The 24,578-nt window shown below is 38.0% G+C and overlaps 3 protein-coding genes across 9 annotated transcripts; all 3 read left to right on the forward strand.

The window, feature by feature from the left end:
• The first annotated feature begins 1,578 nt into the window (after positions 1-1,578).
• COP13 (Proteasome component (PCI) domain protein) lies at positions 1,579-11,569 on the forward strand. Its single transcript, XM_089166030.1, has 11 exons — positions 1,579-1,828; positions 2,515-2,630; positions 2,716-2,962; positions 3,206-3,263; positions 3,371-3,460; positions 3,973-4,038; positions 8,765-8,854; positions 8,976-9,134; positions 9,260-9,381; positions 10,065-10,137; positions 10,229-11,569. The coding sequence occupies exons 1-11, from the start codon at positions 1,644-1,646 to the stop codon at positions 10,295-10,297; spliced, it is 1,275 nt and encodes a 424-aa protein (XP_089022156.1). The 5' UTR covers positions 1,579-1,643; the 3' UTR covers positions 10,298-11,569.
• A 1,363-nt stretch (positions 11,570-12,932) lies between these two features.
• STN1 (Nucleic acid-binding, OB-fold-like protein) lies at positions 12,933-15,739 on the forward strand. Of its 5 annotated transcripts, none has more exons than XM_089165764.1 (3): positions 12,933-13,338; positions 13,535-13,617; positions 14,039-15,739. In XM_089165764.1, the coding sequence occupies exon 3, from the start codon at positions 14,217-14,219 to the stop codon at positions 14,712-14,714; it is 498 nt and encodes a 165-aa protein (XP_089021890.1). In that variant the 5' UTR covers positions 12,933-13,338; positions 13,535-13,617; positions 14,039-14,216; the 3' UTR covers positions 14,715-15,739. The 5 variants fall into 5 exon arrangements, with proteins under 5 accessions (XP_089021890.1, XP_089021886.1, XP_089021885.1 ...); XM_089165760.1 differs by having other exon boundaries at positions 14,042-15,739; XM_089165759.1 differs by lacking the exon at positions 13,535-13,617.
• Positions 15,739-23,995, forward strand: LOC149006386 (uncharacterized). 3 transcript variants are annotated; one of them, XM_089165758.1, is made up of 4 exons: positions 15,739-16,919; positions 20,803-20,941; positions 22,753-23,094; positions 23,198-23,995. In XM_089165758.1, the coding sequence occupies exons 3-4, from the start codon at positions 22,765-22,767 to the stop codon at positions 23,699-23,701; spliced, it is 834 nt and encodes a 277-aa protein (XP_089021884.1). In that variant the 5' UTR covers positions 15,739-16,919; positions 20,803-20,941; positions 22,753-22,764; the 3' UTR covers positions 23,702-23,995. The 3 variants fall into 3 exon arrangements, with proteins under 3 accessions (XP_089021884.1, XP_089021883.1, XP_089021882.1); XM_089165757.1 differs by lacking the exon at positions 15,739-16,919 and adding an exon at positions 18,471-18,664; XM_089165756.1 differs by lacking the exons at positions 15,739-16,919; positions 20,803-20,941 and adding an exon at positions 18,471-18,664.
• Positions 23,996-24,578: the final 583 nt, after the last annotated feature.

Consider the following 24,578-nt stretch of genomic DNA (forward strand, 5'->3'; position numbering starts at 1 on the left):
CGTATTGGTCGGTTTGACGGTCTGGTCCAATCACCTTGTATATTTTCTTCACACTTTTTTCTAAGTAAATAAATAAACACAGTTTGCAATATTTTTTTCTTTTGTGTAAAGCAAATATATTATGTAACCAAAAAATAAAATAAAAATATAGGGGGAAACCCCTAAGAAGAGAACAACCTAGTGCATGAGTGCATCTAATAAAAGGGACCACCACTACACAGGAAGGGACTGTAAAAGATAGAAAAACATCCCAAAATAACATTGTTTGTTGGTTATAGAGTCAGCAACAAAATTAGCTTCATGATAAATGTGCAAGAAATGTATGTTTGTGAATGGAGTACCGATAGCCTAGATATTCACTATGATGTAGAAAACTTTCCATGAAGATCTCAACCAAAGTGGTGATCATTTGAATTAGAGCTTGATTGTCACTTTCAATGTGTACTTGATAATAGTCAAGATTAGAACACTAGTGTAATGGTTTCCTTACTACAACAGCTTTAGCCACGAGTGAGTCTTGAAACCACACCCTTCACCAAATGCAAAAAGAAAATGACATTGGTAATCTCGAGCAACACCTCCAAATCCTTAAACCTTTCTCTCTTAGAAAGATGAGCCAATCACATTGACTTCTATATACAGTGATTGAGAAGGAAGCCATCGAATGGCTTGACCATTATCTGATTTGGAGGTGTATGTTTTAATAACAATACCCAGGCCCTGGTGATCTTGATTGATGCATTTTTTGGCATGGGAAGTACTGGATCATCAATCATAGATGTATACATTTGCAAGACTCATTTGGATTAAACACTACTCCAAAATAAACATATGGTCATCTTCACTATATGAACAATATTTGTTGCCCTAACTTCACCTCTAATTTTATTTTTATTTTTGTTTATAATTATGATGTAGGTTAGCACCATTAACCCACCACTACAACCCCACATTCCCTTGAAACCCTTGAGTGCACTAAAAGTTAGTTCTAAATGGGGTGTCAAATACAAAATATCGAACTCTATCTTCCATTATTTGGGAACAATATAACCTTTCATCGGTACCATTGATCTTGATGATATGTTGCATCTAAAGGTTGGGTTAGTGGGGTTGTAGGGTTGAAGATATGGTAAGGTTAATGGAATTACATGCATTATTTTAGGTCAATTTTACAAGACAATATATGTTTGGTAACTAGTACATATAGATTTGCAACACAAGGATGATTCTGATGGATGATGGAAATGGTACTGCAATGGGTGGCTGGCATACAAGGTGCCCATATATTGGTTTAAAAATGATGTTGTTTCAAGTCTAAACTGTTTACAGGGCACCCGAATGTCATTTTCAAATTTGAAGGCTCTGAACTCTTTACATGTCATTTTGGTAAACTTAGGGCACCACCCTTTATGTGTAATTCATTTTTTTTTTGTCATTGGCCGAGGGGGAGTATTATTATGAACCCAAACCAATACCGGTCCGATCCAACTTCAGTTCGGTCAAATCGATGCCGGTCGATTCCACGGTGGCCTTATTTTTTCATTTGTTAAATTAGGAAATCGAGAGTGAGGGATCTTATGTTGTGATTTTTTTAGCGGAGAGAGCTAGAACAATCAAACAGGTCGAACTCAACCCAGTCTCTCATGGAATCGATAGAACCTCTGATCGCTCACATTCAAGGGCTTTCGGGTACTGTCGACGATATTCATCATCTTCACAACACTCTAAAACAAGCCGAGGAATCTCTTCAATCTCATGCGTCTGGGTTAGCCCCCTTCCTGGAGCAGCTCGACCCGTTCAAGCATTCTCTAGGCTATCTCTACATCTTGTAAGCTCCTCTGTGTTTTTAGTTCTATTTTACCGATTGTTCTTTTCATTCCGGGGTTTGATTTCTCTTTGTTTCCTAGAATTGTCTAAAATGGATGCTAAAAAACATTCATCCGTTACCAATAAAAACAGATAAAATGTGTGGGCGACTCCGAACGAATTATTGGCTTTCTTTAATGTGATATACCTGCATGCGTCTTCTCGAGACGGTTTTATATGATTATTGTTCGAAGTCGATTCTAATACACTGGTCCTGTAACCAATGCAAACTGATAAACTGTGTGCACGGCCCCGAACGCAATTTCACTTTACTTATTTGCTTTACCTGGCCACCTTTACGCGTTTTCTGAAGACGGTTTGCTTTCGCTATGATATGTATGTGTAATTTTCTACTTATTTTGTGGGCTTGTGTTTTAGGGTTGTTTTTTTAACTTCTGTTTTTGTTTTGTCGCTAGCATTAATGGCATGTTATTAGGGTTTGGTACTTGAATGGCATTGTGTTGGTTCATTTGTATCATGTCGTAGAGTATTAGGAAGGTAAACAGGAATACAGGATCGTGTGTGGAGGAAGTAGAGGATATCTATGAAGAGCTTCAACTCACAGGAGATTGTGTTAATTTTTTTCTTTAGTATGTCTGTTGTGATTACTTTCTTGATTGAGCTGACCTCCTTTGCTTTTCTTCATAGGGAGGCATATACATCTGCTCCAATTCAGCAAGAGCAAGTCAGTGTGCTTGTTGGATGCATTGCCAACTTCATCAATTCTTGCTTGTCAGAACAGATACGGTTAGCACCAGAAAAATGTAAGCAACCTTATGGCTGAGGGAAGTTTATTTGTCAAAGCTTGACTAGCTTAACTGATATTGGCTTGCTTTGTTGTCTCTTAAGTTACAAGTGTGTGCAAGCGGTTCAAAGATCATGTTTTGCAGCTTCAAGCACCATTACGGGGTGTAGGTCCTTTGCGGGCAGCTATTAGAAAGCTTCAGACTTCTTCTGAACATTTAACTGCTTTACATCCAGACTTTCTTCAACTTTGCTTATTGGTGAAGTGCTACAAAACTGGTCTGTGTGTTTTGGAAGATGATATCTTTGAGGTTGATCAGCCTAGGGATTTCTTTCTTTACTGCTATTATGGGTAAGTTACCAAGCTTCAGGATTTTAGATGAGTAGAAAACTACTCTTCTTGCATAACAAGCCCTTTCTTTTGGGCTTCATGAGAACATTATAAGTACTTTTACTGGACTATGTTTTAGTCCTTATTCTTGCAGTTCCAGTTTCATTTTTTGTGCATTATATTGTTGATGATAATTTCAACTTTTGGTTTAGTGTTGGTGTGCTGAACCCTGTAATTGACGAATTATGCTTACATTATTAATAGGGGGATGATTTGCATAGGACAGAAACTTTTCCGTAAAGCTATGGAACTTTTACACAATGTATGTGGAAGACCTAGCTCAGTTATTCGCTGTTTGATAATTCTATAATGACAATTTCTGTTTAACTTATTTGCCGTACCAAACTGTTCATCTTTTTTCATATACAGGTTGTTACTGCACCTATGTCAAGTACAAATGCTATAGCTGTTGAAGCATACAAAAAGTACATCTTGGTATCTCTTATCCACAATGGGCAGGTTGGCTTGATTATTCTTTCATTCTTTTATTTCTGTGATTGGAATTACAATTGTTTGGATTTTGAAGAAAACACTGTAGCTCTTAATTAATTTGATCCTCAAATTTTCAGACCTTAAAATTTTGCTCCAACTAGGGAATAGTGTTTTATGTTTGAAATAATTAAGAAGCACCAAAGCAGTAGGTCGAAAGTTGGGGGTCATTTCCCCCCCCCCCTTTTTTCCTTTTCTTTCTTGGTTTTTGAATCCTTTTTTCTGTGAAAGCATCACTGTATTTTTTTTTCCTGACAACTTACTGATGTCACATAAGAGGTAAGTGATCTTAGAGCAATTCTAGCCTTTCTTTGTTTATTCACCAGTATTACCATTTTGCTTGGTCATTTTACAACTTAAAAGTGCTTATGTAAAAGCAAAAGCAATTACCTTCTTATTTATGATTTTCTGGTACTATGTCTATTTTTTCCGTCTTTGACTGAAGGATTCCCTTTACTGAGTTATTCCACTTTCTGTGACAGTCTCCTACTAGTTTCCCCAAGTATACGTCTTCAGTGGCGCAAAGGAGTTTGAAGAACTTCTCTCAGGTAGCTATCTGGCAGCTGTGACTTTCAGTTTCATTTTACTCTGTGTTTGGTGTCCTGTTCAGAACATGATGTGGTCAATTATATTTTTTGTGATAAAAAGTAAGACAATCCCCCCCCCCCCTCGGCTTTTGGGTACAACAGCAACAAGTCTTGTCCCAACTAAATGGGGTCAGGTACATGGATCCTTGCCTTCCAATCAGCTGTAGACCATACTAGATAAAAGGCCTAAGTTATGGATATCCTTTCTCACCACTTCTCTTAAATATTAGGTCTGCCCCTGGTTCTTCTAAATAGATTCTCCATGTAGGGGTGTTTAAATACCTCTGTTGAATGTGTTCATGCCACCTTGATCGACTTTCTCTTAGCTTGTTATTTATCAGAGCTACTCCAAGGCTAGCTCTAACATGATCATCCTTTACCGTATTCTTCTTGGTTTTGCCACTCATCCATCTTAGCATCCTCATTTATGCTACGTTAAGTTTAGCTATATGACTTCTTAACAGGCCAACACTTTGCAAAATACATTATAGGTCATCATATGATGTTCCTATAGAGTTTTCTTTGAGCTTTAAAGGAATACGTTAATCACACAAGACATCGGACTTTATCCACTATATTTTAGTTCTTTAGGAAACATCATCCTCTATATTACCTTCTTATTTATGATTGAGCCAAGGAACTTAATAATCATTTTGTGGAATCTCCTCATAAAGTTTCACCACTCATTATTCGTCCAATCATGACCGGAGTTACACACTAGTTGCTTTGTCTTCCTTCTACTTAGTTGAAACCCTTTTGATTCCAAAGTTGCTCACCATGATTTACTTGGTATTGGTCTCTACTTGTGTCTTGTCTACCAAAACAATGTCACCAGCAAAAAACATATACTAAGGAACCTCGTTTTGAATGTCATTGGTTATTTCTCATTTTTTAAATATCTTCTTTTTATCTAGGTTGGGTAGGCCCACAACTTCCCTGAATGTTCACTGGTCTACGTAATGCTTTTCTCATTTTGGTAAATAAATGCTATAATTAAGGATTCAAGTTGCATGGTCTTGAGTATTGTCCATTTTCTTTTCTTTCATTCTTAGGCTTCTTGGGCTCTTGTGGTCATACTGTAAGAATTACACTGGGTTATGTGGAGATGGTTGGGAATCACGATAATTGCATGTTTTAATTACCTTGACTAGATGAATTCAAAATCTTACATGGTCTAGGGTGCTGGCCCATTTTCTCCTTTTCTTAGGCTTGTTGGGTACTTGAGGCCAAGCTGCTAGGAATTAAATTGGATTATGTGGAGATGATTGGGCATCATGATTAGTGTGTGTTGTAATCACCATGATGAACTGAAATTCAAAATTATGTAGGAATAGTCTTCCAGTTTGATTCTAGTACAAGTGTACAACTAAATTTTAGCCTTCTGTTAAATTATTGAGTGTCTACATGAATGGAGAGTTTATTTAACTATAATACTCATAGGGAGCCACATTTTAGCTTTTTTCCATTAGAGAGAGCCATTGCAATATCACAATCTTGGTTGGATACTCAACTCAAAATTGGGGCTTTACTCCCGTTATTATCTTTAATTTAAATATTTCTTGCAATTGAAAAGTGAGAAGAAAATGGAGACGTAGACCAAACTTAGATGGTTGGTGTATAGTCACCCAAGGGAAGATTCTGATTTCTGAAGGCTAAAAGGAATTCAATGTCAAGGTGTGAGAATAAAAAGGGCAAACCTAGTGCCAAAGGCCTCAACACAAGCAGAGTCCTGGGGAGGGTGCATTCTTCCTACGCAGCCTTACCCTAACAATTTTTGCTGAGAGGCTGTTTCTATACCTAGACCTCAGGCTACAACTAGGGTCCATCGGCCATTGCACCAAGGCCCGCCACTAAGGTGCAAGAATATAGCAATTAAATATGTAACTAGCGAAGTTGTGAAATTTGTTATGCCAAAAAGTAAACAGTGAGGTTTAGTGTTTGATGGACCTGAAAGAAATCATAGTTTATGTTTGATGGAGGCTAGAAAAAAAACTTATTATGAATTTTATTATATTAGAATGTGGAATTTGATGACTGGAATGTGGAGGTTGAGGGATATAGCTCCTTATTATGGAGAGAGATATACGAAGATGGGTAATTCTATATTCTCATAGTGGCGCTGCTTTAAGAGTCGCACCTTCCTAGGACTTGCATACCTCCCGGACAATTGTGTTGATCACCAAAGCAGAAGGTTGCCCTTGCCTAGATTTGTTCATAATCCATGATGCACAGATCAATTATGATTGGAAGTCCAAAAATTTGTACTTCCAGTATGCCACTGGGACATGATTTAAGCAAGCTATGACCAGTTTCCATGGGACATAATTTCATTGTTTCCTTATTTACCCACTGGCCTCTTGGGGCTTTGAATGGTTGGTGATGTGAATACAAAAACCCCCTGGCCGAGACTCTAAGTGGGGCCCCTAAGATGGTTCCAAGAGACCATTCTAAGCTGGTCGAACCCCTTTGGAGGGGTATTTTGGGCATTTTGCCCCCTTTTTGAGAGCTGGAATCACTTCCAACTCTAGTTTGTGGTTTGATTATATTTTTAGTTTCCTATTTGATTCAAGTTTGGTTTGTTATAGTTTGATTTAAAGTTGTTTGTTAACTCCCAAGTTAAGTGTCTAAAAAATATTCAAATCTAAGGGTTGTAATCTTGTAGTAATTTGATTCCTTTTTAAACTGTTTTGGTCAAGAGTTGGGAACCTTATTCATTGAGGAATCCCCACCTAAGTCAGGGTCTCTTTTTTAAGGCTATAAATAGCTTCTTCTTGCATTGTAATTCTCAGTTTTGATGATTAATAAAATTGTCGAGTTGAGGATCAAGGTCTCCTTATTGGGTAGACTTTGGTTGAGTGTTTGTTTAAAATTCTTCAACAATCTAGCAGTTTTCAAGTATTCATCAAAGCCATCAAGCCTCCATCAAGCCTTTTAAATAAGGAAGAGAAACCCCCTACCCCATTCCCAGTCCTCCCTCTCTTGTCCGTGACCCTTCCCCACCCTCCCCTGCTGTGCGCAACCTCCCAAGCCCCCTGCCTTGTTGCTGCATCAATCCAGCAGCCTCCCCTAGATCCCATGATTCCCTTAACCCCTTCCCCTAAACCCCATGGCCTCCCCAGCCTCCTCCGTACTTCCCCTAGACACCCACAAGCTTCCCTCCCCCTCCTTCTCTATGGCTACCCTACAATTTCCCCACGTGCAGATCCTAAACCCCAGCCCCATTAACCCCTCTGCACGTGGGGAATTGGGCTGATGTGGGGAAAATAATGTTAGGACTTTTTGGTCGCCCCTAGTATTAGGGTATAGTCCTAACATTATTTTCCCCAAATCAGCCCAGTTTTCTGGACTTTGAAAGTTCCTGCACTTCATCTTCTTCAAGAGGATCTGCAGAATTTTTAAATTTTCTGAAAACCCTAAGTACTTAATCATCTCAACCTTCATTCACTGAAACAGTTTCTGAACTGCAGAATATTAGCATCCACAAGTCTGAACTGCAGGACAGCAAGCCCTTCTCCCTTTCCCAACCCTAACCGAAACCCTAATTGGCCTTTGGAATTCACCGTACAAAAGGATTCAGATCTGAAGTTAAGTTTTGTCAGGCTCAGAACCACCTTAGAAACCCTAAAACCTTTCCTTCTTTTACTGGAACTTCCTGGGTAAACCCTAAGACTAGAATTTACTAAAATACACCTGACCATAGACCTGGTTTAAATCAGTTGGGTTTACTGCAGAACATTTAGAGCTCCAAAGTTCAAGATTGACCGAGAGGAGGAAGATATTGTACTTCTTAATTATAGTTATTTTTTCATGTCACTATAGCTGCCGTGTCTCATCTGTTCTAAATTTTTGTGGACTGGTTTTTTATAATTAGAAAACTTGAAATCTTCAGTTGAGATTCAGTTAATTGTCCTCTATACTCAAGAGGACACATAATGGGTTGACCCAGTCAGATTAATAACTTGTTAACCATTGCTTCTCTAAATCATGTTTAGGTTGCTAGATGTTTTTTCCATTAGGTAGGAGCCTCTTTAATATTGGAACTTGAAATTAAGAAGAATTGCAATGCCTTGATATCCTGAGAACAAGACCAGATAAAAATGACAGGAATCAATATCTTTTGTCAACTCAAGACTGTAAATTAAAACCATAACAATTCATTAAAAAGACAAAATTTTGGAGACTGAAATTGAAGCTACGAGTGTTAAACTATCTCAAACTAACCTAATCCCGGAGCAGCTTCCTTTAGCACAATTATCAGGGGGTCCAACTAATTATTGAGCTGTGCATTTGGTAATGTTATTTTCTCTCATTGTGCCTTGGTCTCTGGAATCTACTGTTATCTCCTCTTCTTGTGCCTTGGTCTCTAAAATCTCTTTAGCATAGGATTTCACATTAACAAAATTCCAAGTCCGTGTCTCCACCCTATGTAGTTCGGATTGAGTTGACTAGAGATGGAATGTGGAATTGGTGGAGGATTTTGGATTTAACTAGTTGGAAGTAAAATCCTAAAAGAGAACAAGTGGTTTAATTCCAATCCCCTCCCCTTCTTTTCTTCTTCTCTCTTTTCCCTTTTATACTTGTAAAAGTTGTATGTTTATGTTTCAAAGGCATGCTTATTCCTCTATGCTTTTACTGGTGCTGCCATCGCCCATATTTGGTAATTAAGCCATGTTTCTTCTTTTTGCAGCCTTATGTTGATTTGGCAAATAGTTATGGCACTGGTAAGATTGCAGAATTAGAAAGCTGCGCTGAGACAAACAGGGAAAAGTTTGAATTGGTGAGCTACTGAACTCTCTGCAGCTTCCACTTTTTCTTCATTTGCCTGCCCCATAATGAGGTGTACAACCTGGGGTTTGACCTTTTCCGATCTGTCTAAAGCCTTTGAGTTTTTGTTTCAGGACAACAATCTTGGATTAGTGAAACAAGTTGTATCTTCTCTATACAAGCGAAACATCCAAAGGTTGACGCAGACATACTTGACTCTCTCACTTCAAGATATTGCTAACACGGTACAACTGAGGACTCCCAAGGAGGCAGAGATGCACGTACTTCAAATGGTAAGTCTTTGGTTTTGTTTCAATTATAAAAACTATACAATGCATGCTAGCTTTTGTTTATTCTCAACCACCATCTAACACATGTTCCAACACCCCTGGGCCGGGGCTCTCCCCCGTTTTTAAAGATTCAAGATGGTGAGATATTTGCTACAATTAATCAGAAGGATGGAATGGTCAGCTTTCATGAGGATCCTGAGCAGTACAAGACTTGTGAGATGATTGAGCGTATTGACTCATCAATTCAAAGGTATCCTGGTTTTGAGTTTCCGTTTTTTTAATGACAAAAATTCACCCCCATCCAGGAAAAAAGGGGTTTGCTGTTCTAAAATATAGGCATGTTAATACTTTGAACTTGTAAATGCTTGTAGGCTGCAACAAGGTCAGGTTAAGCCAGTCCTTTTGAAACACTAGCCCTGATCTTGAATGCCTTTGCCTGATCCTAACCTACCAGACCAAGCCAGGTCAAACACAAACCCTGGTCCACCTTGACCTCCCCAAAAAACAATAATACATCTATAATTCCACATTGGTGTTCTACATTTACCCAAAATATCCTATAAAGTGGTAGGGCCGGTGCCAGGCTAGGTCAAACAGTCAACCCTGACTGGGCTTTTCCCACCCTTAGGGCCATAATTCTGAGCTTAGACCTTTTCCAGGCTCAGTGCAGGTTTGGGCCATCAGGGCCAAACTTGCACCCATGGATCTTTTCATATTTATAAGGAATAATGGTTACCATTGGAACAAGTGAGGCTGGGACTAGAGCGATGCTAGCCAACGGATCCATCATATGATTTATTCAACCAAGAGGTTTTATTTTATCTTTATATTTAGTTTAAAATTTAAATCTAAGACCAGATGGTAATCAGGAAATCATTTGTAGAAAAGCTAAAGTTTGACTGAAAACATCATCTTATGCAACTTTGTCACCAGGATGATGACACTGTCAAAGAAATTGAATGCCGTGGATGATTTTATCTCGTGCGACCCAGTTTATTTGGCGAAGGTGAGTTTCTTGGCTAATTTTCTGCTTCTATAATTTGTAATGTTTTATATAATCAATTAATTGTTGATCAACCAATGATATGTGGAATCAGGCGGGGCGGGAGCGGCCCAGATTTGATATTGATGATTTCGATGCTGTACCCCAGAAGTTCAACATGTGAAAATTCAGGCCTAATATACTTGTCAAAATACTCGAGTTGCTGATTAGCGCATATAGGAGAAAAGAGATGCTATGCAAGATTGTTGCAGTCAATGGTGATGCAGGTCCTGTTCTCAATCTTCCCAAGTCATAATTTGTTCTTTTAGGTGTATAATGTTACAATAGCAGTAGCAGCTTTGTCATTTCGTCGTACATGAATATTATATTCTTTTCAGCCTTTTGGGATATTCTGTGGTTGGGGGAGAGGACAGAGGTCTTTATGGTTCACACCCTAATTCTGCGGAAGTCTCCTGAAGTTTTTGAAGTTTCGCATCTGTTGCCTCACATTACTTTAGTAAGACATACATACGTATGGTATAGGACTCGTCAACTCTGTCCCAGATGGGATGCTATCAATCATGTTCATTGCTGGATTAAGTACTTGTCGATTCTTCCTCCACTGTAATTTGAATGTGGCATTTGCAATTTTACATGACTCTCTGTCGGCCCTTTGATTCTTGGTTGCAGAATGTTGCTAAGCCTCAGGAAGCTTAGTACAGGAGAATAATACTTCCAATACATGGAACATTGTCATCCAACTGACAAAGTGTTGCATCTGATGATTTTATATCCATAGAACTGGTACGTGATAATATTGGCTTGAATGTTAGTTGAACATTGGAAATGTCATGAGCATGGGAAGGTACCTGCCATCTGTGGTGTAGGAGTGAAGGATTTTTGTTTTTGAATTAATGGCAACACAAGTAGTATGGGATTTGCTGAAGACAAACCACCACATGGGATTTAATTACGTTCGTTCGACACTTTTCTTCCTCCTGCTAACCATCGGCGGTGCCCCGTACTCCCTTGCGTTTCATTGCTATCCTTCCCATCTCCCTTGATGTTATATGGAGCAACATTGAACCATAGAACACTTGAAACCTAAAACATAACCCAGAAGAGCTCTCTTTCTGGAACTCTTGCAGTTCTTCCCAACTAATTATCTGACACGAAATCTTCTTCTGTCTCTTCCCCTTCTTGTACAAGATAGTCCAACGAAACGCCGTGAGGCCGACGAGGGTGTTTATGTGAACGTTCATCTTACTGTGCTTAATTTCAGCTGAAAAGAAAAAACAAAGAAGAGGGAGAAAGGATGAAGTGTTTATGCTTGGGAGATCTTGTGGGGACTGAAAAGTAAAACCCAATCAGGGGGAAAAGGAAAACGGTGTTCTTGTCGTTTTGGATTGACATTTATGTTTGTCGGATTATACTTGGGGCCTTTTTGGCATGAGTTCTTATTTTCTATTTTGTCTATTTAATTTAATACAAGAATTCAATTTTGGTAAAAAATGAACCATTTGGTTTGTTAGTTTTTCTCCAAAAACAAATTTGACATGTCAAATTGGAAAATTGATTATAATGATGAGAAAATTATTAAGGTTTGGAAGTGAGAAGGAGAACCTTAGGTTTTCATTGGTTTGTGCAAAATTGAATAGAATGAGTTTGACCTGAAACCCATAATAAACAAGTCTATTATAGTTTTGATTAAAATAAAATTATTATGAATTTTGAGGGGTGTTCTATTCTTTCAAATAAAAGTATAATTTAGATTTTTATAATCATGATTTCAAAAATACCACATTATATGAGTTGGAAAAACGTATAACATATAAGTATAACAATAAACACAAAATAAATCCCAAGGGATTGCTTAATTAGTAAGAAACCAACACCTCTTAATAGGAGGTTAGAGTTTGAATTTTTTCGAAGTCAGGTGAGTTTGAATTCCCTCGAAGTCAGGTTCTGCTCTTTCATAGGGAGAATATTTCTAAGAGAGTGCCTAGTGAAGTCTAAAAACTTGCCACTGAGATTATCCCAATCCAATGGTCAACATAAAATATTTGAGATGACACTAATCATTTCTTGGGTTCAATCGGTTTCATTCTTTTTTTTTGGTAGAAAAACATCTTCATTCAACAGATTGCAAAATCGAGGCCGTAGAGATCAAATCTACAAGCCAAGGAGTGGAAGTAGACCAAATAGTCGCCATCGTCAAAGACTGGGCCTTCCTAGCTAGGTGGTCAGCAACATAATTGACCTGCCTAGGAATAAAGTTAAAATTACATAGTTCAAAATGGGGAGTATGATGTTTGATATCTGGAATGATGGGCTCTAAGTCTCTTCTAATTGGACCGACATTTTGAATGTAGCCCAACACTTCTTTGCAATCCAATTCGATGATGACCTTTTCAAATCCTTCTCCCAAAGCATATAGGATAGTTCGTTTGATTGCGAGAGCCTCCCCAATTGCTGCTGATTGAAAGCAACTAGGCTCTGATGTTGCTAATTTCACTCGACTTTGTGAATTGCTAATCTCACTCGCTCTTGTGAATCTCTAATGATTAGCCACAGGCCCATATTTGGTCCACTTTCTTTGAAGCTGGCGTCACAGTTTGCTTTGAATCGCTGCAGGGAGGAATCGAACCAATACTATTTTTTATTTTTGTTTTTCTTCAAATCGGCTTCAGTTTTTATGGGTTTGAATGGGGTAAAACCAAAAATATATGCTAGCCACTAGATTGGTATAATCCATGTGGCAAGTTTTTAGACTTCGCAGGCATTCTCTTTCTCCCGCTATAATCCGCAACTTATTAAAGGACTCAAAAGAGTTGTGACAGAGTTCCTTGCCCTTGAAGCGGCCTCCAGGGGAAACGTTCCCCATCTCCGGCGTGGCGCAATCTTTTAAGGGGAAATTGAAGGAACGCCTGAGTTCCAGAGCCCTAAGGCATTGTTTTGTTCTTTCTCGTGTTTATAGCACTTCGATTTCTGCAGAGAAGCAAAGGGAATTAGTTGAGAGTGATCGCCCTTAAACAAGTGTGAATTCGATTGCATCTAAACACCTCATATCCTCCGGAAAAAATAAAGACAGAAGATCCACTTACATGGTTGAGCTTGAGTTCAACCTGTGATCGAGAAAAGATCCTTGCACACAAGCGAAGAATCAGCCCTTTCTGAAAACTGTTGATGGTCCCAGCCTTTTTCTGATCCGTAGAGGAATAACAGGTTAGTTCAGGCCATTGAAGGCTAAGCTTCTCCAGCACTTCATGAATTTGAGGGGCGTTCATGATTTTTCTTCGTTGCTGCGACTTTATTCCTTCTAATTCCCCTTTCCAGTATTCGATTGATATCTCATCCTCTTTATTCTTCTTTTCTGTCTTAGTTGAAAGATCATTTTTTTTGTTGTTGTTGTAATTAACAGGAAGAGGAAGTAGATACTGGCTATTAACTATTCGATTTCTATCCTTATGGCATGCATCATCAATGTCAAATGTTATTTTTAAGGTAAAACAGCGGTTGCGGTACCAAATTGGTGCCTACTGAATGAAGAAAATTTGATTTTCTACAACCTTTTTAAGATTTTATTCTAATTACCCACGTCAAGATTTGTCTTTTGTCCTCCATCTCTCAAAGAAATCCTGTCGGTTAGACAGTACTGAAACAGAATTTCTGGTGAAGTCGTTCTTGTTCTTCCCACACTCTCTCCATTTGAAAAGGAGCTTTACATTTTTTTCATTTCTTTTTCAGATCATACAAAAATGGGGTCCTTCCCTGCTGGGAACTCCCTTGGGCCATTTCCACCTTACTGATTTAGTTTTTAGGTTGAATCCCCAAGTTTATGGGCTATCACACAGTTGCACTTTCTTAAATATTCATCTGCTCATCTCTTCTACATTTTAAAAGTCGTTCTTTGGCTTTTGAACAGCAGGTTTTAAACCTTATAGGATGCTGGATGTACTTCCTGCCATTCTATAGCTACTATGGAAACCAATAAGAAAGCAACAACATCAGTAACTACTGAGCATCAGGCCTGAAATTAAACAGACCCTTCTTTTGTGGTTCAGTTCTCAAACAATAAAGTGGGGAAGAAAGTAAGAGCCTACATGGATCCGATGCAGAGTACATATGTAAAGCTCCTCGCTTTTGATTTCTTGTCCCTCTCTGCAAAGTCTTCCTTGTCATCATCTTCTTCAGATCCTATTTGTTTCTACCGAAAGGGCCGGCCAGTCTCAAGAGTTGAAACATTAGGAGTGGTGGTGAGCCGAGAGCTAAAGGGTAACAGGTTTCTAAAATTTCTCATTGACGATGGTACTGGTTGTATCACATGCATACTTTGGCTCAACCATCATGATTCTCCTTACTTCTCTAGGCACAACCCTTCAGATGTTCAACTCCTGGCTAAGATGGCTGCTAAACATGCTTCAGGTGTTCAATTGGGTGTCCTTGCTAGAGTGCGTGGCCGGATCACTGCTTATAGAGGAACTCTGCAGATTACAGTCTCCGACATTCTCATTGAAAGAGATCCTAATGCTGAGATCCTACATTGGTTGGATTGCATCAAATTGGCTTCTAAGTGCTATGATGTTTGCCTGCAGAAATAGCTGAACTTTTCTGCCTTCTACTTGCTGTGACTTGTATTATATGTGAGAGTCTTCTAAGTGCTATGATGTTTGCCTGCTGTAATAGCTGAAGTTTTCTGCCTTCTACTTGTTGCATTGCTGTGAATTGTATTATAGGCGAGAGTCTAGTTGTCTTCTGGGTCTGTCCAGGCAGTAGCTTATTGTTGCTGTACTCTATGGAATTGCTTTTTCCCCTTTAAAAACTAGATGGTTCTTTCTTTTTCTTTTTAAGTAGTCAGGTTTCCAGCTCTTAGATCATGTTAGAAATTGGTTGTGCTTGATATTTCTTCCTCATCTAACAAATTCACATAAATTCAGCAAAAAGTTGTTTGTGTTTGAATAATTTTTGAGAATTTCAGGAAAAAAAATTTGAGAATTTTTTATTCTCCACAAAATATTCTGAAACCCGTATCTCAGCTCAAAAGACTCAAATTCCAAAAGGTAAAGGAATTATGTGCAAAATCTTTAACCAAATTTTCAAGAAAATGCTTTAGTAATTGGTTGCCTTTTGGTTCATTGTTTTTGAGACACAAATGATAATTCCTGAATAAATCCAATTCCAACCCCTTGGCTTTGTTATATTTTTCTTTTGTCTTATTTTTAAACTGACAACAATATTCTCATTCTAGTTTATTCATGAATCCAAATTTGTCAACTCCAAGGCTTTGTAGTATACACCTTGATACAATCTTTACTCTCAGGAAAAGATATTCTTGTACAGATCACCTATATTTCTTTGCCGGGTGAGCTCCTGATTTCAGTAAAGGGGAGGTTTGATATGGTTGACCTGGTCTTTTTTTCACTGCCATCCTTCTTGATAGATGCTGATGATTACATTGCCAAGCCTTTGGTTTGTTGGTCATTGGCTTCATTAGACTGAAGTCCATTGGTTATGGATGTACAGTGACAGTTTGGCTTTAGTTTAGATCCTGTCATTTTAGTGCTATATGACCATGCAAGGCATTTGATATGAATATTATATGTGTACTAATCATTATGGTTGCTTACAGACGGTTAGTTAAAATTGAACCAATTCTTCATAGTTGATTTATCAGTTGGAAATTCACAATGTCAAGTTATGTGGGGTGGGTGGCTAAAGAGAGGATAGCTGCTGAAGTATGACTGCAACTCATCATGGGACAGAATTTATCTTCTTTTTTTTCCTTCATCTTGCTCATCTAATTCTTATGTGAGCTGGAGGACTAAAAGGAGGATAGCAGCTGAAGAGTGCACAACTTCATCTGAGGTATGTTGCGTTTTCAGCATTTCTCATCCATTGATGCTCTCTTATAAATGAAGTAAGAGGAAGAGTGGTTAACCTGTGATTTATTGTTGTGGAATTCAACTAGAAGCTAGCATCAACGGTTGAGGTAATGGAGACAGAAACAAGTTGTCCTCCAACTGTGTAATTTGTATGATCAAGGATGAGACTTGTTCTTTTTATTGGACTGTTGAGGGTGAGGGACTAGAGACTAAGATGATCAAGCAGTGAAATATGGTTAGCTGCATAGACAAAGACCAAAATATACTGAATAATCACTCTCCCCCAACCCCTCTTCACCAATCACCATAGAAATGTAGAATGCAATAATCATAATCTACTTCTCTCTGTTACATTTTGTATCACAATCAGGTTGATCTGCACAAAACAAATGGGGGGGGGGGGAATGAAGGTTTTCTGACCCATGGGGCTCTACTTCTGAATCCATTTGAAAATGTTTCTGATGAGCAAGCATTGATCTGATCCAACTACCTGACTATGCCTGCAACACTGACTTAGGGGCCTCATCAGTTTTTGTGCAATGCCAACAGGTGCAGTTTTCACAAGTGCTGCTTATTTGTTCAGTGATGAATCTGAAGGTTTAAGATGGATGTCAACCACATCTGTCCTTCCATTTGTCTTCAAATTACTTCTTTTCCATTACCATGTATCTCATCTGGCTGATCGAGGGTTATCTTACTTGGTATCTTTGTTCATGATCCTAGCTATGATATACAGGGAAGGATTTTCAAGAATGCTGACAGAATGCAGAAACATTCCACATAAACCTGAATCTTTGAGGGACTAACCTGCATATCCTCCATAAAGAAGCCTCTTCAGCTTGCATTTAAGCAGGTGCTTGGGGCAAAGCTAAGAAAGGAGAAAGGAGAAGGAAACCTTTCAGAATGTTGGAAGTTGGAACTATGGTAAGCAAATAGTGAACCCTGAACCCACTCACTCCCAATCCATGCCCTCTATCTACAATTACAATTCACTATTGCCTTCCAATAGCTCTGTTCAAAGTCCTTTGATGCATGGCCTAAGCTTTTCTCACTTCTCTATAATCATATAACGGGTTCACCAAAAAAAAAAAAAAAAATCATACAAGGGTGCCTATGTTTTTTTGACTCTTTTCTATCTCAGCCAAATAAATCCTTCATATTAGAGCATCTAAAGGGTTCTCTTTAACATGATCAAGCTTAATTTGTCATTTCTTTGAACTACTCCCAAATGAAGTCTGACTCGATCATTCTTCACTGATTCTTCCCAGTTTTGCCATTCTATCTATTTTTACATCGGCTTATCAAAGACTCAATCTTCTCCCCACTTCCTTATCTCCATAGCTGAAATTACCCCACATGTAATTGCATGGTATCACTAGCCATGTCTAAAGAATTCCTCCATCACTAAGAACAAAAGAAAAGTTCCAGAGAAGGTTGATGGTATATATATTACCTCATTCATTTTATTTGATCAAGTCAGCCAATCAAGTATGGTATGCCAAATCAAGTATGGTATTGGACCGGGCTCAAAGTCAGGATCCACTCCTGTCAGAATAAATTGGATCTGATCTTGACGAAAGGTGGACTTTGGTCATTCGGGTATTGATAAATTTCTTGGGTTCATGGTTAGAGCATAAAAGTTTGAATCTTTTTAAATCAAATAGATAACTTCATAGACATTGGCATGATGGTGGCAGTCTCTTGAGATGGTAAGATAAAGCAAATCTATGTAACAACTGCTCCCCTGATTAAGGTGCATGTAAAATGGCTTGGGTGAACCTTCCAAAAAAAAAACAAAAAAATCAATTAAATCTTAAGTGCAAGTTTCCATCTACCCATTCCTTCATTGATCACAGATTGCAGATCTTTTCTAAGTTTCCGTCCCTCTATTCCTTCATTGATCATAGATTTAAAATTTGATAAAATGTTTTAATCTTCCACCATTCTAGAATAACCTGGATAGCTTGATTGGTTGATCTAGGTTATCTATCTTTTTGACCGGTGCCAACTTCTAGCCCAATTCAACAAAAATTTTGTCCAAATTAAGTGTAGTGTAACTCTGAAAAAAAAAAAAAAAAGTTAAAAAATAACTGTGATTTTCATTGACCATAAAAAGCATCTTGCCCGGCCGTTTTTGAAAGAGCCTAATTCCTTCATTATTTGTCTCATACGCCCGGCATTACAGATTGTTGGGTCCCTTTTTTCGATAAGTTGAAAAAGTAATTAAAGAACATAAAATTACTTTGATCATATAAATGACAATATGCTCTTAATTAATTTTTTTAATACTTCCTTAAAAGTAATTAAAGAACATAAAAATACTTTGATCATATAAATAAATGACAATATGCTCTTACAAATTATTTTTTTAATACCACAAGGAAGGTAAACATAAAATGTTTATTTCTATAACCAAAAAAAAAAATGAATAAAATCTCAGAATCGAAATAAAAATTACTCTAAACTTAAAATAAAAAAAAAAAATCAGCTTTGTTCTTCTTCTTCAAGCCGTAGAAAGATTCTGGACACGAAGGAACACTGTTGATTTATGTTTGCTTCCCTCTTTTATCATCTGGTATCTCTGTCACTTCCCTCCCACTGATAACCATCTTCCAAGCGAATAATCGACGGCCGGTTGCGACGTCGCTGGGTACTCCAATTTGGCAGAGGTGGGTCGTAATCACTTCTCTCTCTCGTTCTCTTGCTTTCCCCTCTCGCATTCACTAATCCATGTGCTTTCTGGGTTTTTTTCTTCTCCATTTGAAATGATAGATTTAGGGTTTTCTCATCTTTTAATTGCTTTATAAATGCTTGCATTTAGGGTTTTTCACTGTCTTGTAATTTTTGAGCAAAAAGTGTTCTTTCATTATATAAAAGAACAACTGAGATGCTGAATTAAGCCCTTATCGTAACTTTAGCTTTGCAATCGCTATTCGTTGTTTATCCATGGCTTTCAGGGTTTTATTCTGGTGCACTTTCTTGTTTATCGAAGTCCTTGGTCAGTTGAGAGGAAGTCTCCTTTTCTTTTTGGACGAGTAAAGAATTTTTCTTTTTGGATGAGTAAAGAATTCATTAACCAAAGGTAAGGAGGGAGAGAATACAAGAGAGAGACACAGGCAATAACCTACCAAAGCCAGCAAGGTATTAAGGAAAACAATAAAGCAAGAGAAAGATACTAATCACTAAAAGGCCCAGGGAAGTAAAGGCTCAAGACGAAACTCCTTGTTTCTAGTGGCTTGAAGTCGAGAGGGAGAGTCTCCTTGTTTATGTTCTGGGCGTTATTTTTTTTTTTTTTGGTTTCCATATTGTAATGATAATAGCATGTCAGGTGTTTTGATTGCTACTGGTTATTTAGCAATATACTGAGGAACAAGTCAGGTGATTACCATAGATAATGGAGGAGGCATAAGTGAGGGTTAACTGTAGTAATTTGGTGATATAATTGGATAACGATCACAGAAAAGGTTTTCCTTCCTCTGGTTGTGAGGCAGTTCTAATATTTTCTGTTAAAATTTGTTGTCGAGATAGGTTCAAATTGATTCCAATAAGAAAGTTGTTGGACTTAACCTGTTCTTTGTGCCGTCCACTGCTTCTGCAGGTAGTGATTATAATGCAAGTGAGTTTACTTCTGGTTGATGGATTAGCTCATGTAATGATTCAATAGTTCATAGTTTTCAATTGGGAAAAGTGAAATTATCGAGTACTGTGTTTGAATCTCTGTATGAGGTTTAGGGAAGTTCCTTGGTAGGGTGGGTTTACACAGGAAAACAGTACTCTTCCATTGTCATTCTGCTATTTTATCTGACAAATCAGATCGACTTCCTTGGTGAAAGCCATCAAATATATGATTTCTTCACTTTGAAAATTGAAGAGGGAGGTTGGGGGTATATCCAACATATCGTATACCTGATCTATACTGCAACTTATCATATGGAGTTTTCCTCTTAACATTTAAAAAAAAAAAAAAAGAAGGAAGAAAAACTGCAGCAATTCATGATTTTGTGTAGAAGTCCCAAAATAGAACTATTTGATACATAGTTGGCTCATGGATCAGCCATCTTGAACCTCATTACTGGGAGAACACTCTGGATCCTATGTTAGTTGTCATTGGAACAGTGCATTAGAGACTCCAGAAATAGGTGTGATGCAGCAGCACAAAGGAAGAAGGGAAAGAGATTCCCAGTCTTAGTTGGGCCGGTTAGACAGTTAGACGAATCATTTGCAATATTGACGTCTCTCTTTGTGCTTTGATTTTTGTTAGTCTGTCCTGGAGTCATTAAGAATACTATTTCAGTTTTCTTTCTGTATATTTTGGTCAACTAGAAGTCCTTGTTGTAGGACTTCCCATCAGTCATGGCATCAGATTTTATTTTTAGTTCTTGTTGGTATTTGGTTGCCCAGTTGTAACAGTAATGAGTGATCCAATAAATTACGTATGGACGTCAGGCTACAAGCCATCATACATATTATGACTAATAGATTTCAGATTTTCTAAAAGCTGTTGAGTTGGGCAAATTCTTAAGGGAATTTTGGTGGATTCAAAACCCACGGCAGGTGGATTCCAGCACCTCCTGTCTTGTCTTCTGTCCTTAGTGTGTTGCCCAACCCTCTCACTTCCTTTTTAGAACTGTGGTGTTATGTTTTCCTGATAACTCTCCAAGTTTAAATTGAGAATAATTTAGAAGTTATTAGTTTTGTGTCAAACTTGTATGACTGCATTCCCTGTTAGTTATTGTTCTTAGATTTTTGTTATTTCAATAATTTCTTTAGATCTGAACTTGTCTGTTTCTTTGTTTTCACAAACCAGAGCTGCTGCATCTTTAGATGAGCACAGGCTTTCTTATGAATACTTGGAGATGTGGTAGACCTGATCAGAAAAGGTCTTTTAACTAGATTTTCAAATCTAACGGAGAAGTATTGTTAACATCATTTTGTTCCACTGCTAGGTAGGTATATCATCTTGATCTGGGAAATTATGTATTGTTTCATTAGAACTCCAGCTATATGCATAAACACAAACTTCTTGTTGGTGTGGTTAATGCAGGACCTTGATTTTTAGTTGTTCGCAATTGCCTAATTAGTAGTCTGGCCATGAATTAGATATATAGAAATGTTAGAGCTGGGATATAATTCAACGTAAATAAGTGGGCTTGCATGGCCTTCACTTTTTTCCCGCCTTGATTTTCTGCAATACCACTACTTGGGCTTGTTTGGTTTGGTTCAAATGCTATATACCCTGTGATGCTTTCACTGTTTGCAGAACTTTCAGCCACCGTGTCCCATCAATCTTCCCCTATCCACTGTCACATTCTGACCTCGCCAAATTACATCTTAAGCTGGAATGCCATCGAAGATGTGGCACCTCTATTTTACTTGTCCTTTTTCTGCTCCATCGTGGAGAGAGTCATAGCTTTCAGTTGGCATTGCACTAGATGCTCCTTTGGTTTAGCTTGGGATTGGTTATGGTCCCAGAGATCCTTCTCTGGCTCTTCTGCTTGTGTCCTGGCTGGTAAGTCGGTCTGTAGAGCTGCTATCGCTCACTTATGGTAGGAACACGGCTTAAGTTAATGGACCTCCAACTCCAGATCTTTGGACTTGATTTGGAAAGCCATTTGCGTCGATGTCTCTTCTAGACTCCAATCGTTACCCAACCCCAGTTTTGAAGTCCCCGAGGAACAAGCTCATTGTTTCTATATGGGATTTTGACGCTCCCTTGCAGCCCTCTAGTCAGGTGTAGGCTGCTTTGTTTACCCCCCCCCCCTTTTCCTTGTATAATCCATTGCCCGCTTCGGGGTTCTGGTAATGATAGCTTATTCATCCAAAAAAAGGCATTTGAATTTGATGGGTTTCATATGGGCAATGGAGATCAATGACAAGTCCGCTTTTATCTATTCCAAGGAATATGAGAGTCCACTAAGAACATCCTTATGATAACCACAGTTTCCCATGTGAATGCTGTACAGCAGTAGTAGAATGGAGATGTATGGTTGAACTGCTGAAGATATTGCACCATGAAGTGACAAAGATGGTATAGGTTACTCGGATTAGCTGAAGTTAGATTACAATGCTGATGTCAGTTGATGATAACTAGTTAGGGCCCTTAAAGTTAGTCTATGATTTATAGACAGCACATTGTTTATCTGTTTTCTACTTATTGCTCTCAACTGAAATAAGAACTTAAAGAGTAGTCCTCATAACAAAAGAGAAGCACTTAGAGCAAGAGATTACCGACCTGACGGAAGAGGTTTAGCTTGAATGAAATTCTAAGCTGAATAATGAAGCACTACAAGCAACATGGAGGAATACGAACTGTTGGGAAAAATATATACTCATCCTCAATAGAGGCTGTTAAAAGAGGTTGCAGGTTAGCATGTTGTCAAAAGTAGATGAAGTGGGAGGCCACCCGGGAAGAGAGGGTTGTATTCCAGATTAGAATCATGTCTTGAATTCCAGACTTACAAGGGATCTGCTTAGGTGAATCATTCTTTTTTTCCCCCTTCTGAAACTTTAGTTGGTGGTTTGTATTTCTGTTTGTTTTTTTTGGATGAATAAAATCATGGTTTTTTTTTTTGTATTTCTGTTTGTTATATTCAGAAGGTCTTGAGTTTTGAAATCCAATTCTGAAATTCCATTTGCATTGGTTAAAGAGTGAGCTTGCTTGATCTACAATTCTATATAGAGTTCGCTAGTTTTATGATTATGAGATTTATTAATAACATCTGACATATGATTTCTTGGGTTACTATATGTTTTCTAGAGTTTCGAGCCAATGGCTGCAACGTCAAACAAAGACTGTGAGTCTGCAACATGGAGAAAAGAGGAAGTAGATGCTTTTGTAAAGTGCATGGTTGAGGAGGTGGAGAAAGGGAACAAGACCACTAGTACTTTTAACAAAGTAGGGTGGAACAACGTTAAAACACAGTTTGAGGCTAAATTAGGGCGCCCGTTTAAAATGTTACAGCTCCGAAATAAAATGAACAAACTCAGAAGGGATTATAGGAGCTTTAAAAAACTGTTGGAAACGTCAGGTTTCGTTTGGAATCCAGTGACCAGGACTTGCACAGTCGAAGATGATAGTCTTTGGGAAAAGCACATTAAGGTAAAATCTTCAGTGTTCAGAATGTGTTGTCTTGTGATTTCTGGTAATTGTTCGAAAAATGGAAAACACAATCATTTGATATCACTGCCTTAAATTTCTCCAGGAAAACCCAAGCTGGTCTAGATTTAAGAGAAATGGACTGCCCCAATGGCCTGAGTTACAGATCATATATGGTGATTCTTATGAAAGCGGGATTGAAGGATTGGAAATTCTCAAGGTCAACCAGGATGAGGAGGATGAATTTGATATGGGTATGGGTGAATCTGATGGAGATGGGGATGCCGTTTCAGATTCCCACCAGCTTGATGGGACCCCAAATCCCATAAAGAAGAAGGGTGCCACTACAGATCTCGCAGAGGCCATAATGAACATGTGTGATGTACCCCGAGCCAAAATGCAGAGGTGCTCATCCGCTGCATCTCCGTCTCCCCGTTCTGGGGTTATAGATTACAGCTTGAGAGAGTGTATTAGAGTGTTGGAAGCTATGCCAGAGATTGGGAAGGAACTTTATATGAAAGCACTAATGAAGATGATGGATAGCCAATCATGGAGGGAGGCCTTCATTTGTTTACCAATGGAAAAGAAAATGTGGCTTCTGGAGCTTTAAAGGGGATACAATTTGTTTTTATTTCGACTGTAATGCATGGGAGCTGTATAGGCGATAATTTGTTGTTATTTTGACTTTAGTTGATGGTTTCTTCCTAGTGTTTCTGAATAGTACTTGTCGTCTGCTACTTGTTGGTAGTCTGGATGATGCTACTTTGTGATGTTTATATGTACTTCAGTATTATTTAGGTGGATGGTTGGTAAGCACTGTTCTGTTACAAATCTCAGGGGAATTTTCGATTAGACTCCAGATGAAAAGTGAAATTTCTGTTGTATCATTGTTCATGTGCTTTGTTTGGGGTGTTTTTATTTATTTATTTATTTTTATTGAAATTGTTTACAAAATCTGAGTTCAGAGAAGTAGAGGTGAGAGTTTTAATTTTTTTGGGGAGTTAGATGTGAAAGTTTTGAGTAGGAAATTTTAATTTTTGAGTATAGGAGTAAAGAAATTCTTTTCTTTTATTTACAAAGTCTGAAGTCTGGGTTTTATTCTGACTCTAGTCGTAGTTGGTGGGGGTGGGAAAAAAATATGTAATGGGGTGAAGGAGAAAAAAAGCAAAATAATGGATTTTGAAAAAAAAATGTTAAATGTGGATCTTATTCTGTTGTTTTTTATAATTTTTTTTATAAAATTTTATCTATTTTATAGAGTTTTGAAAAGACTTGGAATGAGAAAGTTTACAAATCACTTCTGGTAAACAAAAAATCACTTTTGAGATTATAGGAAATTTTTTCCCACCTTACTATTATTTAGCAGACAAACGGTGCTAGCTAACTTTGGCCCAAAAAAAAAAAAAAAAAAAAACTAACTAACTAGATGGGTATGAAACTATGAATAGTAATTTAAATAACAAAGTTGCGATAATCGTTGCCTAATT

The sequence above is a fragment of the Hakea prostrata genome, chromosome 8 (assembly GCF_041222555.1).
Source record: "Hakea prostrata isolate BN-2017 chromosome 8, UWA_Hpros_2, whole genome shotgun sequence".
NCBI lineage: Eukaryota > Viridiplantae > Streptophyta > Magnoliopsida > Proteales > Proteaceae > Hakea > Hakea prostrata.

Excerpts from the sequence above, each read along its gene's own strand:
- COP13 (XM_089166030.1), top strand. The coding sequence starts at position 1,644 with ATGGAATCGATAGAACCTCTGATCGCTCACATTCAAGGGCTTTCGGGT. Across the intron at positions 2,631-2,715 it reads ACGGTTAGCACCAGAAAAAT|TTACAAGTGTGTGCAAGCGG; the intron begins GTAAGCAACCTT and ends TTGTCTCTTAAG. Across the intron at positions 2,963-3,205 it reads TTTCTTTACTGCTATTATGG|GGGGATGATTTGCATAGGAC; the intron begins GTAAGTTACCAA and ends CATTATTAATAG.
- STN1 (XM_089165764.1), top strand. The coding sequence starts at position 14,217 with ATGGATCCGATGCAGAGTACATATGTAAAGCTCCTCGCTTTTGATTTC.
- LOC149006386 (XM_089165758.1), top strand. The coding sequence starts at position 22,765 with ATGGCTGCAACGTCAAACAAAGACTGTGAGTCTGCAACATGGAGAAAA. Across the intron at positions 23,095-23,197 it reads TTTGGGAAAAGCACATTAAG|GAAAACCCAAGCTGGTCTAG; the intron begins GTAAAATCTTCA and ends AAATTTCTCCAG.